Raw genomic sequence first — 13,460 nt, forward strand, 5'->3', positions numbered from 1 at the left:
CAGTAACATCAAATCCAACGTCACTCTGGGAAACACTTAAAGTAGAAACAAGAAACTACAAACAATGGTTGAGAAACTCAAGATGTCTCCTATATCATCAGACGCTGAAGAAATGCTGAAGGCTCTCTCAAACAAAAAATCCTGTGACTTCTGGTCGCTTATCAATACATAAACAAGTTCCCAAATTCGCACATGATTAATCCTGTACCGGAAGAAAAATGGGCCGCCCATTTTCTGAACCTGTTCAATTTACCAGAAGGAAATGACGAAGAATTTAAGCGCACAGAGGACTCGATCTGGGTGGACCTGACAGATATTGGTGACATCAAATCCATGATCTTGAAATTGAAGTCGTCAAGAGCACCCGGGCCCGATCGGTTTGCGAACTGTGATCTAAAACAGCATCCGGACGAGTGGTTGATTCTCATCAGCTCAATTTTCAAGCTCTGTAAGGAAAAAAGAACAATCCCGGACTCATGGACGAATGCTGTGATCGTTCCGATCTTCAAAAAAGGAGCCAGAGAGGATCCCTTGAATTATCGGCCAATAGCCCTTCTTGATGTCATTGGGAAGGTGTTCGCCTCAATTCTTCTCTCACATTTCCGGAAATGGGCCTTCACCTCAACGTGCTCCGACTCCCTGCAAACAGGCTTCCAGCAAAACGCGAACACCAGTGTCAACATAATGTGCCTGAATCTACTCAAGGAAAGAGTTCTGGCAGGTGCCCCTCGGATTTTCCTAGCATTCGTCGATTTGTCCCAAGCTTTAGACAGAGTGGACAGGTCGAAACTGTGGTCGAAACTTAGGACCTGGCATTGCCCAGAAAGCATTCTGGAACCCATAATCAGTCTCCATACTAACACCAGCATAAAGGTCCGTCTAAACAACCAAGGTTCAATCTCGAAAGCTGTACCGACCTTCCGTGGAGTGAAGCAGGGCTGCCCTCTGGCTCCGGCCCTGTTCATATCCTTCCTTGGAGATTTTAAAGACAGCCAGGAACAGATAAGGTCCTTTCCACCAAAAATAGGAACTATAAGGGTTCCGAGACTTCTGTACGCGGACAACCTGATTTTACTTGACCTTACTCAGGTCGGTCTGCAACGTCAACTCAATAACCTATCATCTTACATCACTGACAATAACCTCGAGATTAATAAATCTAAAACAAAAATCATGATCTTACAAAAACCAGGTAGCAAAAAGAAAGACCGTTTTCAATGGCATCTCAACGAGACTAAAATTGAAGTAGTGGACTCATTTAAATATCTAGGAGTGCAACTTGACAGCACCAAGAAATGCCGGAATGTGCAAGCTACCCTCTGGGCCAAGGCAAAGAATTTAGCCGCACAACTAAGAGCCGTTGATCGAAAATACGGCAAATTTTCACTTCAACCGGCGATCAATTTCTACAAGGCAAAAATCATTCCTTCCTTGACGTATGGCATGTATGCTTCCCCTGCAATTCCCTCCCAACTCTGGCAAAAACTCAAAGGTCTCATCTGGAGAGCAGTTCTAGGCCTACCTAAATCAACAGCGCTAGCGCCGATAAGACGAGAACTCGGCCTCACATCCTTGAAAACAGTGGTGGACCACAGTACTCTACAGCTCTACAGGAAAGTCATTCATCCGGACAGTCTGAAAATCTACCATATGATAGCCGAAGAGATCGAAAAAGGTAATAGCTCTATGAACCATTGGGTCCTGGAACAAAAACAGAAACTGCAGACAATCGCCTGTACGGAAGATGAACTGAAGAACAATCCAACTAGGATTAAAACAAAATTGGAATGTTGGGACTGGATCTGCACTATTGATAAAGCAACCTCTAACAAACTTCTAGCCCATCTCCCCATGAATACAAACAAGCTGAAAGAACCTATGGTATACTGCAAAAGATACCCCAGTAAACCGCTGATGAGAACCTTTCTGAAAGCCCGTCTGAACATTTTACCGACAAATGAAATTCTAGCGATCAGAGCAGGACTAAAGGAACAAACTTGCAGACTCTGCCAAAAGCCTGAAGAGCCCGAATCGGTAAGACACCTGTTGATGTGCTGCCCCGCCCTGCACCAAGCCAGAATTGCATACTTCAGCCCTCTGACAGCTTCCTCATTGGTGGGCAACAAAGACATCTGGTGGAACCGTGTTATTACAGGCGAAAAAACCCGATGGCACACGGCAGCAGCCAAACTACTGGAACTGGCAATAGAAAAAACAAAAGCATCTGCGGACGTCGGTTTTTCGCCTACATAACCTCAAGTCTGTGGTCTATACGTCTGTAAAACCAACAGCAATGTCAACGAGACTTTACCTCGAGCGGAATTTGCTCTTGCTATTGTAAAAATCAGTTTCTCTTATGATTATATACAAGTAAATAAAAAAAAATCATCAATTTCCTAGAACTCTTGGCAGTCCTCAAGACTCTTCAGGCCTTTCAGAAACCTCTTACAGTTCAAACAGTGCAGGTCCACACAGACCGCACCACTGCCATGTTCTACCTAAACAAGCAAGGAGGCACACATTCTCAAAGTCTGTCCAAGCTATCCCAAGAAATATGGAAGTGGGTAGGTGAACTAAATTGTCTGGCAGACACTCAAAGCAGATACCCTCTACCAGTAGAACACAAGTGGCAATTCGACAGAGCTATCCGAGACAGAATATTCTCACAATGGCCGTTAGACTTATTCACCACAAGCCTAAACACACAATGCCCAGACTTTGCGTCCAGGTTTCCCCAACCGGGGTCTAAGGGGAACGCCCTGTGGATGAAATGGTCAGGGAAATTTGCTTACGCTTCCCCCCAAACCCCCCCGACACCACTCCTGAGCAAAATAGAGCACAAGATGCACCAAGAACAAGTAGCGTTAATCCTGGTTGTTCCTATGTGGGCGAGACAACCTTGGTTTCCACATCTGCTCAAACTGGCGATGTGCGACCCAATCAAGCTCCCATGCTGGTACAACATGCTAACACAACACAAGGGAGCTTCTCTCCACCCGTGCCCTGAATCTATGAACTTGGCAGCTTGGCTCCTGAAGTTCTAGAATTTGGCCACTTGAATCTTCCACAAAGGTGTATCGGTACCCTAAAAGAGGCACGAAAACCCAACACCACACACTGCTATTTCAATAAGTGGAAGTGATTTGTGATATGGTGCACGTCACAAACACTAAACCCAACAGAATGTTCCCAGCTAACATTCTACACTACATGCTTTACCTAGTAGACCACCGGCCTAGTATTCAACTCCATCAAAGTGCATCTGGCGGCCTTGTCAGCTTACAACACTTCACAGAACAAGGTGTCCTGGTGGAAAGTTCCTGTCATTAAGCCATTCATGGAAGCAGTAAAGAGGCTATACCCCCCAATTTCCAATCCTCCCCCAGGTTGAGATCTCAATGTTGTACTCTCCAAGCTCATGGGTCCACTCTTTGAGCCTATGCACAAAGCCAGCCTAAAACATCTGACTTCAAGACTTGCACTCCTAGTAGCTATCGCCTCTATCAGACGAGTCGGTGAGCTACAGGCTTTGTCATAATACACAGGGACAAGGTTGTCCTCAGAATGCATTCTATGATTCTCACTTAAGTTCATTTCAAAGTACCATGTTAATCAATCTGTAGAACTCCCTACCTTCTTTCAAAAATACATCTAATTCAGCAGAAAGAAGCCTCCATACACTTGATATACGGAAGGGGGTCTTGTACCATGTGCACAACTAAACCTCTAAGGAAAGCAGATCAGCTCTTTGTTTCCACAGCACCTGGAACTGAAGGCGATCACATATCAAAGAATGCCGTCTCTAGATGGATAGTCAAGTGCATACAGCTCTGCTTTTCCCTATCCAAGAAATTCTTACCTTTCATCCACACGGCTCACTCAACCAGAGGTACAGGAGCTACCTTCGCTTTCATTGAAAACGTCCCTCTAGGCGCCATTTGCAAAGCTGCTAAATGGAGTTCCATCCATACGTTCACACAACATTATTGCATTAACACACACTCCAAAGCAGAGTCGCAGGTGGGACAAGCGGTCCTAAAACATCTCTTTGCCGCTGCACCTTCTCACTTCCCACCTCCTCCAGATACTGCTCGCTAATCTATGTAGAGCATGTGATCTAAGCAGATCCAAAAGCCCCAGAAGGGATACATTACTCACCGTAATCGTATTTCTTGTGCTTGTAACAGCTAAGATTCACATGCGCCCACCCTTCCTCCCCTTCTGATATGTTATTTATAACGTGCTTAATACCCAGAGGTTTCTAAGCGCAGACCCGGGGATCGAATCTGTGTTGCTCTGTCGTTGTCTTCCTTGCAGGGCGAGCAGATTGCTGCTGAGCTATCCTCTCTTCTGGAGTAGAAGGCACATAGATGTTTTCTGGGTTATCACTGCTTCTACTTTATCACATCTGTACTTGCGCTACACTTCATGCAACCTCAAGTCAGAAACAAACAAAAAGAGGGACCTCGACGCGTGAAGGACCATTGGTACAGTACACGTCACACTAGGGATAGTATTACTAATATGCCCTGTCGACATCCGTTTTCGAGTTCCGAAAACAAATCTTGTAATATTCTGCAACTACCACTCGAGGTCGGACTATGCAGAGCATTTGAATCTAGGCAGATGCAAGCACCAGAAATACGATTACGGTGAGTAATGTATCCCATACAAGTATCTCTGCCAGACTCGCAGAACCATGCCAGCACTCAGATTCAGGGACTTTCAGCTTGCAACCATTAACGTTGCAGGTTTTGCATCTGTATCTCTCCAACTCTACCCCACTTATCCTCACGCTCCTTCTTTTCTTTTCAGGGCCACATGCAGCAACGCCTTTATATATGGGAGAATGGTACTACACAAGACCGCTTTACATGACTATTTGCATGTGTGTATCTCTTGGAGAATGCATGGAAAATCGTATGCAAATGTCCAGTGTTGGTCCATTCCCTTGTCATCACACTTTTCTTAATCCCTTAATGCATAGTGTTGACATTTCTCATACTGTGCCTCTTGCAAACACATTTGTTGGTATGACTATTGTTTCTCCCTTATAGTTTCATATTTTGTCCATGGAGCTTTTTGTTCCTTGTCCCACTCTGCCCTCCTTTCTCTCATTTGTCTTTTTTTTTAATCCCTCAACCCATACTTGTCTATCTCCATTTTTGGTTCTAACTGCTGCCATCTGTTTTCAGGTGTCTGGACAGGAAAACTGCTCCCACCAGCCGTACCAGCAGAAGCTACCGTGCCCACTCTGGCCCAGCTTAGTTGGGATAACTGAGAGCTGCCAATACGTATCACAGTTCAAGGCCAAGAAAACAGGTCAGCAGCATACATGTTTTGTGTGAATGTGTGTGCACAGGTGTTGATGATAAAACTAAATGTTCACTTCTAGGGAGCTCCTCTCCAAAATCTACAATGTGTGACTTGGTAGGAAAGCTACCATGCCCCACCCTCCACTGAAAGTCTCTTATGAAGTGTGAGATGGAGGTATTGGTAGTCCCAGTAGCTTCATTACACGAAATTCATGGGCAATGCGAAAATGACTAACCGTACCATTTGGACTAAGATTGAATCTCAGGAAGTGACATCAGAATGCCTTTTGCTGATAACCTCATAGGTTTCCAAAATAACCTTTAACCCCACTCTGGACAAGAGCAGCTCTGAATCCAGATCCAGGCCATATTGGCGGAGACCAAATAGGGGCTGCTGGAGTCTGTGGCATGCATAAATATCAGGTCCCTTAGAAAGGGTTCGCACAGGAGCTTCTGAACCACTTCATAAAATGAGTCCAATACTGTCAACAAAAAGGGATAAGCAGGTGTATTCCCCTGGTTGCCACCTTCACTGCTGTTTTGGTGTCTCCAGACAAGACACATCAGCAATGCATGGCACACAGAAGAGCTCTACTATTGTCCTGAGCCGAAGTGGGCATGTACGTTTTTTTGTTTTTTGTTTAAATCTTTTCATATGCAACCTTGACTGAACTATCCAAACTGCATATGTTAAAAAAAAAAAAAACAAGATCAGCTAACCCACATCTTGCCACTAAATCTAGCAAAAGTGAAAGGTAAAACTATTTTTAAAGATCACTATTCAGAGTAACTAATTGGGAGGATTTTAAAGAGCAAACTGTGGTTTCAAGTAGTAGCAAAGGAATGGCAATTGCGACCTCTGGCTATTCTGAAATTATGGTACTGTTCAGTGAATAGTATGAACATTTTTACCCTTGCAGAAGCTTTACATGCTGTTCTCAGAGAGAGAGAGCAGTGATCTTGGAAAAGTATGTCGGAATCCTATATCGACATATCTAGCACTTTATAGTCTAGCAGTACTGTCTTCACAGCTGGAAACAAGCCAGAATAAGAACAATGAATGGGAAGCAATGCCACCAGGGCGTTTCAGGCACAGAAGGCATGGTGCGGCTAGTGATGGAGCAGGGAACTCCAAAGTTAGAAGTGTAAAAGTAGTGTGCACTGAGACTAAAGGAAAGGCACAGGTGATTGTGGCGGGGTCTGACTACCTGGCTTGTGGGTGCGTGGGGTGGATGTAGTGGAAGCCACCTGAAGAGCACTGTGACAGTGCGTGTGGCAATGAAAGCCTTGGGTGTTTAATAGTGCTACATAGTGGAGCAATATTTAGAATGGCGAAGGCAGTGTTCCTCTAGCATGACAAAATAGGTCTGGTTTAGCTTGCGAATGAGTACATTTAAAGATATCACTTGTCTGACTGCCTGAATATCAAGAAGAAACTAGAATGCTCCCTACTAGTAAAATTAAGCTTTCGCTTGATTTCTAGAATTGGTTTCAAATCCCTTTCTTGCATGTGCGATTTGAAAATCACTATTGACTTCATCTAGTGTGGCATCCAAGTCTGCATTGGAATTGATTCATTGCTCAGAAACCCTCACAATTGAACCCCCCGCCACCAACTTGTTCTCCCGAGAGGAGCTGAAAGGCATCTTCAGTATTTGGTGGGCTTGCAAGATTTCGCAGAATCTGCCAGCAGCCCAAAATTGCACCACATTTCCACAAGAGACTGCTTCCGAATGACATAACTTCCCAGGAGCTTGCCCCGGCCAATCAGTGTCTCTAATTTTCTGGGTAGGTTTGGTGGCCTAATACAAGGCCCTCCTCGCTTACTGGTTCTCAGTGGGTTGTGCTTGACTGAGTTAAGTTTTTGGATGTCTTGACCAACAAACTATCTAGACGTTTGCCAGCTGTACCTTTGGTTCCTGTTCCAACTCTGGTACCTGCAGGTGGCCCAAAGCTACTGTGAGGAGCCAGGAATGAGACGCGGACAAAGAGGAGACATGTTTGTGGCTACACACGTTTATTAAAGCAAATTGGGGTTGGAAAATGCCTCTCTATCATTAATCTAGGAGGTATAGTTCCCTAACAAAACTAATGGGTCTGTCCTTTGTCAAGATGTCTAAACAAAAAGTACGTCCTGTGTCTGTAATCCTATTCTGGCCCTCACACTCTAAGCTAGTTTTAAAGGTGTAAAGGGTACTGTCTCTAGATTTCTCAAAGTGCTCAAATCCAACACAAAAGCTAAAATCCAACAAAAAAGGTTTCCAATGTACAGTATTCACAGTTCGTGGGAATCGCTCCCTTCCCCAGATTCCCCGTACCAATACAGTAAGTTGAAGGAATAATCAAGTACCTCCGAATCCAAGAGGATCACTCTCTCGCCTTGATGCATTCACAGTTCTCGGGTAAACCGCTCCTTTCCCCAGGGTTTCTCTTCAGCTTTTGTATTCTGAACCTTTTAAAGTGAGAGTTCCAAATTCAAACGTTATCTGATATCTTCCTTGCCTGACGTTTCTCACACCTTTATTATAGTTCATAAACTTAAGGGCATGGATCTTCCTTAAGATTCTCTTTACATTATAATTTGCACACATGCTTGTCTTCACATGGTGTATTCTTCTTCCAGGACGTTATTGTACAAATATTTAACTTCACCTGGTATACTCTCCTGCCAGGACTCTATAAAACAACACTTTCCCTGTAACATTAGCACATCTCTGGTTCATGAAACCTTGTTTCATGCTTTTCTCTTCATCTTTGCTCACTGCATTGAATATCCTCTAGCGACTATAACCAATGCCACTGCCCTCCGATGCTGTAACTGACACCTTGTATTATGCTCATATAGTAACTGTTCTTTTTCATTAGCTAACCACTACAGTGTATAATTGGAACTAACCTTGCCCTAACGACCAACACTATATATGTGCCTCAACTGACATCTGCTATACTGACAACGACCTGCCACCTTCCATAACAACTGTGCAAGTCTAGTACTAAGACTATTGCCCATCCAGCGTATTTATGAGTACTCAGATTAGAATCACCCGTGCAAGTCTTGAACATAGCATGCTCGCCACCAAGATGCATACTGCTGGTCACAGTATGAAGCCCCCCATAGAGATTAAACCTACAACATTTCTCCCACCGCTTAAACAAAGTTCTCAAACCAACCCTACTTTACCTAATCGTAAGACTAAGCCTTAGTAGCCAGCATACTAACCAATTTAGTGTATCTAACTTTACATCCATTCACGCCCAAAGCCAATGGATTAAGCTATTCGCTTCCAAACCAACAGCCAACCAACCTTGCTGTGGTGCCCGTAGAAATGAAACACTTGGCTCTAGACTCAATAGAGATGTAATGTCTATGCACATATGTCATAAGATTTCATGCACATCGCCCAGTTCCAACCATGCTGCTCCAACTGCGCCAAGACCTCAGAGCCATACCACCAATATTCTACAACCGAAAAAATCTATTCTGGTCAAAGACTCTTGCTTGCCCACCGCAGGCCTCAACCCCGTTCATCAAAGGCGCCTTAATAAACGCCAGATCTATCATTGCACATGCAACAGTTATAGCTGATGTTATCATCAAAAGAGAACTAATCTTCCTAGCGATCTCCGATTCCTACACCATTGTAAGAGCCGACAGAGAAACTTCCAAATGTGGCGGGGTTGCTTTCATCGCAAAGGCTAGCCTAGCACTCAGAGTAACCACCGCCCCCTCAGCCAAATCTTGTGAATTTCTTAGTCAAATTAGCTACGTCCAAAACCAGTACCTTAACCATCCACTTAATTTATAGACTTCCAGGCCCTACCGGGACCTTGAGGAAGATATCATCACCCTACTTTCAGACAACACCAAACTGACTTCAAAAATACTAGTATTAGGTGATTTTAACATGGGATTCTCAGACCCGAACGATCAGGCAGCCAAACTACTCGCAGACTCTCTACTGGAATTAGACTTTACTCAAAGAATTAACCAATCAACGCATGAGAAAGGAAGAACATTAGACTGGTTGGCAGACCATAATTGTGCTACTTCCATTACGGCCATTGAACCCCAGACATGGACTGACCATTATCTGATATCTTTCACCAATGGCGCCAAGCAACTAATTACTCAATCTAAAGCTACTGCGCCTCCCCCCTCCCTAGAAATAAACGTAATATCACGACCGAAAAGTTGATGCCCATCCTGGTCCCGACTTTGAACGCCACCATTTCACAAGACCCAGAAGAAATGGTTGACTTATTTAACAATACCATGACCCAAGCCTTAGACTCTATTGCCCCTCTTAAACTTCGAAACAGCAAACCTAAAGCCCATCTCAACACCTGGTTCACCCCTCAGCTGAAGGCCCTTAAATTAGAAAAAAGAAAAATGGAAGCTATATGGAAATCTCTCCCCTCAAAAGAAAACAAAGACAAAGTAAGCGAAATATCCGCTAAGTACAAAGCTGAGATATCAGAACTAAACAAGAAACTTATAACAAAAGATCTTGAATGCCAGTTCCAGCAAAAATGAACTCTTCACCATCTTGAGGGGGCGTTAGAGGCCCCCATAGTCCCGGATGACTCTGTCCCAAAGAACAAAGAATGGTACACAGACATTCAAAACACCCTCACTAATAAAATTGGCACCCTACAAAACAAAATTGAAAATAAACGGCTTAACCTAGGTAGCATAGACAACTCAGGAACTTCAAAAAAATTCATCCCATAACTTGCTCCAAAAATTCTAATTCGCTCAAGTTACCACCTTAGAGGTTGAAAAAATAAACACTTCCTTGAAACCTTGGAGATGACAAGGAGACATTTGTCCGGCACAAATAATCAAAGATGCAGCTAGAGACCTTGCCCCATTTATTACTAAACTTATAAACTCCTCCTTCAGGACTGGCAGGTATCTGCTAACCTTAGACGCCTGGGTTTTACCTTTACTAAAGAAAGCCACACTGGACCCCTCTATGCCAACCATCTACAGGCCCATAGCAACTGTACCCTTTCTACTTTAAAATAATAGACAAGGCAGCATAGATTCAAATTCATCCCTTTCTAGAAGCAGACAAGCTCCTAGGACTTAGACAATCGTCCATGGAACGGAAACCGCTATAACTGATCTGAAAATGCAAATGGATCAATTAAAAGACAACAGACAGTCTGCCCTCCTCCTCCTATTGCTAGATCTTTCAGCCGCCTTCGATCTGGTGGACCATAACGTACTATGCCACCACCTTTCTTCAGCGGCTAACTTCTCACAAGAAGCTACAGACTGGATCAAATCCTTTCTTAGTAACAGAGCGATGTGAGACTTTTCGCTTTCCGCTGCCGCGGACCCAGTCCCCATTACATGTGAAGTGCTGCAAGGTTCTTGAGTCTCTCCAACAATGTATAAAGTATTTACCAAGCCTCTATTCGACAAACTGGATCAATTGGGTGTCATCTACACTAACTACGCAGATGACACCCAGATACCCATACCTCTATTCGGTAACTATGACCTGGACCTCGCCCTACTAAATAAAATGTACCTTATCATTCAGGCATGGATGGCAACCCATAGCCTCTGCCTGAATGATGAGAAGACTGAAATCCTAATTCTAGGCACTCCATCCAACATGAATAAGCTAGACACCCAGTACTCGTCCTTTAACATAGATGGAAACATCATCACAACTGCCAAGGAAACTAAAATTCTAGGCTTCTACCTAGGCTCCACCTTGAACCTCACGAAACAGGTCAATGTGATGGCCACAGCTTACCATTGTAAGCTTATACATGCAAGTAAACCATACTGGTCTACCAACAGCTGCATCATATTAGCAAGAGCTTTAATCTTGTCCAAAATCGATTACTGCAACGCTCTATATGCAGGTGCCAATAAACAAGTACTGAACAAACACCGAACTCTACAAGATAATGCTCTCAGAACAGCCGTAAGCATCCTCAGGAGAGATCATATCTTGGGAACCAGAAGGACCCACAAATGGCTCTCCATTAGACACAGGATCTACTATAAATTAGTTTCCATTACACATAAATGACTTAACAATGCTGCACCACAGTATCTGAAAGATTAAAATTACCTTGAAAACCTCATCCACACTGACCAGATCAATCAATTCGTACTGTATGACAGTACCACGATACAATCTGAAAAGAGCGGGCAGCATCAGTTTCCCTGTCTTAGCAGCCCAAGCCTGGAATGCCCTCCCACTCCATTTGCGGACTGACCAGACCTTCCATAGCTTCAGGTCTAACACCAGAAAATGGCTTTCCTTGAATGACTCTGCTTACCCGACAGCTCAGAGCTCCTGACTCGGCCTCTATTCTGTCCTCGTAAACGCACTTATCCCTTGACTGCTGTATTTCCTGCACCATACAGACAGTACCTCTACTGGTCTTCTGCTTTGTTAACTTGGCTCTGACCTAATTGTCTCTGCACATGCATGTTTATAGTTTTATTATATGTTCCCTCATTTTGTTCTGCCCTACATTTGTATGTACCTATTGTGATTCTAAGCTGTCTTGTTATGCACCCAGATACCCCAGGGTGTGGTGCGCTTTATAAATCAGTAAAACAAACAAATCACATATTTCCTTTTCCCCAAAAGGGTCCTTTGCCTTTTGTCTAAGCATCTTCAACTTTTGTTGTTTTCTCCTTTTAAGATCTGGGTTCAATAACCTGTTCGTAGTCTGCTTAATAATTACTTTCAGTTCTTTAATGGCCTCCCTTTTGGTTTCTCGCTACGTTCTCTGAAGCAACACACTTAGTTAAACAACCTGGTAACCCACTTGTTTTCTTTGGGCTTACCAGTTGTTTCAGACCTCCCCTCGCTTCGGTTCCCTTCTCTCTGTTTTACTCCTACAGAGCAGCATAAGCTTGTAGGCCACCCAGTAACCCACTCGTTTTCCTTTGGCTTACCGGCTGCTTTCAGCATTTCTTCGCTTCCATCTGCTTCAATTTGTTACCTCAGTGAGCGCCCCCTTAAGCGCTGCACTCTCTGCCTTCCCCTTCACAGTGCGTGGTTGCCGCTGCTCTTTCCTCGAGCGGTGAACCGCCCTCACCTCGTTGGCTCCTTTCCAGGTTTGGGTTTGCCTCCATGCCGTCTGCCACAGCGTGTGTCCCCTCAGTGTGGTTCTCGGCGCCGGTAGGGGTTGCGACGCAGCCCAGCATCTGCATCTCTCCTTCTCTCCGCCAGCTGTGTTGGGTGGGCATTTAAACTTCCCATCCTGATTATACATTTTCCAACAACCAGACCGCTGCGCTGGTCGCTCCGGTCTTATTCATCTTCATTGCTCTGTTGTTGTTTGTTGTCTCAGTGGCGAGGGGAACATTTCTTGAATGAAATTGAGGAAGTGGATATTGAACTTCATTGGGAGTGATCATCCCTGCTCCCTGCCTCTTCCTCGTCCCAGTGTCAATATACTATTGTTAGTGGGATGTTGGGTATCCACAGTAGATCTACCAAGCGGGTGGGGAAGAATGTGACAATATGCCATTAAGGCATGTGGAATAGAGGGAACATCCTTGGAAGGGAATGAAGGACATGTGAGGTTCCCCAATGATCTAATTTGATCTCCCAGATGGTCACCTCCACCCAGGTAGTCCTCCCTCGTAGAGCCGCTGTGAAGGCATCATAAAGAAGGACACAGAAAACAGATTCCAAATTCAAAGCAACCATGTTTATTAACTTAAATGTCAGGATGGAAAAAGGCCTAACTTGCCCTGTACCAAGGTGGGATTTCCCTACCTAAATAAAACTAAGGAAAGTCTGAGTCAAGAGTTCAACTTAGGAATTCATCTGTGTCAAAACCTATGCTTGCCCTCACAACAAATCTATGCAATGTGTACGGATGTCGACAACCAAGATAAAACAATGTTCAACATAACGTTCTGAGTTTCTTCCAGCTTGCAGCTCCCTTCCCCAAGTATAAAACGGTTCTATACATAAAAAGACTTAGGAAGATGCAATTGTCTTTTCAGGTCTCGGGGTCTCCTTCCCCAATTCAGGACTCAGGGTACCCTTCCCCAAGTTCCAAGTGCCCTAATTCATAAGAGACACAAAATGCCTTTGTCTTCCACAGTTTAGTTATTGTTGTTTTAAAATACACAGTTCAAAATGAAACACAAAA

General features: G+C 44.1%; 1 protein-coding gene across 3 annotated transcripts in view; it reads left to right on the forward strand.

Moving 5' to 3' along the window:
• The window catches only part of ANGEL1 (angel homolog 1), a 375,400-nt gene that overhangs the window by 231,614 nt on the left and 130,326 nt on the right, over positions 1–13,460 (forward strand). For all 3 annotated transcript variants that reach the window (XM_069638021.1, XM_069638022.1, XM_069638020.1), the window contains one exon: positions 5,196–5,322. In XM_069638021.1, coding sequence (XP_069494122.1) covers positions 5,196–5,322 — 127 coding nt within the window. The remainder of the gene's footprint in view (positions 1–5,195; positions 5,323–13,460) is intronic.

This window comes from Ambystoma mexicanum, chromosome 14 (genome assembly GCF_040938575.1).
Source record: "Ambystoma mexicanum isolate Mex_15411 chromosome 14, UKY_AmexF1_1, whole genome shotgun sequence".
Lineage (NCBI taxonomy): Eukaryota > Metazoa > Chordata > Amphibia > Caudata > Ambystomatidae > Ambystoma > Ambystoma mexicanum.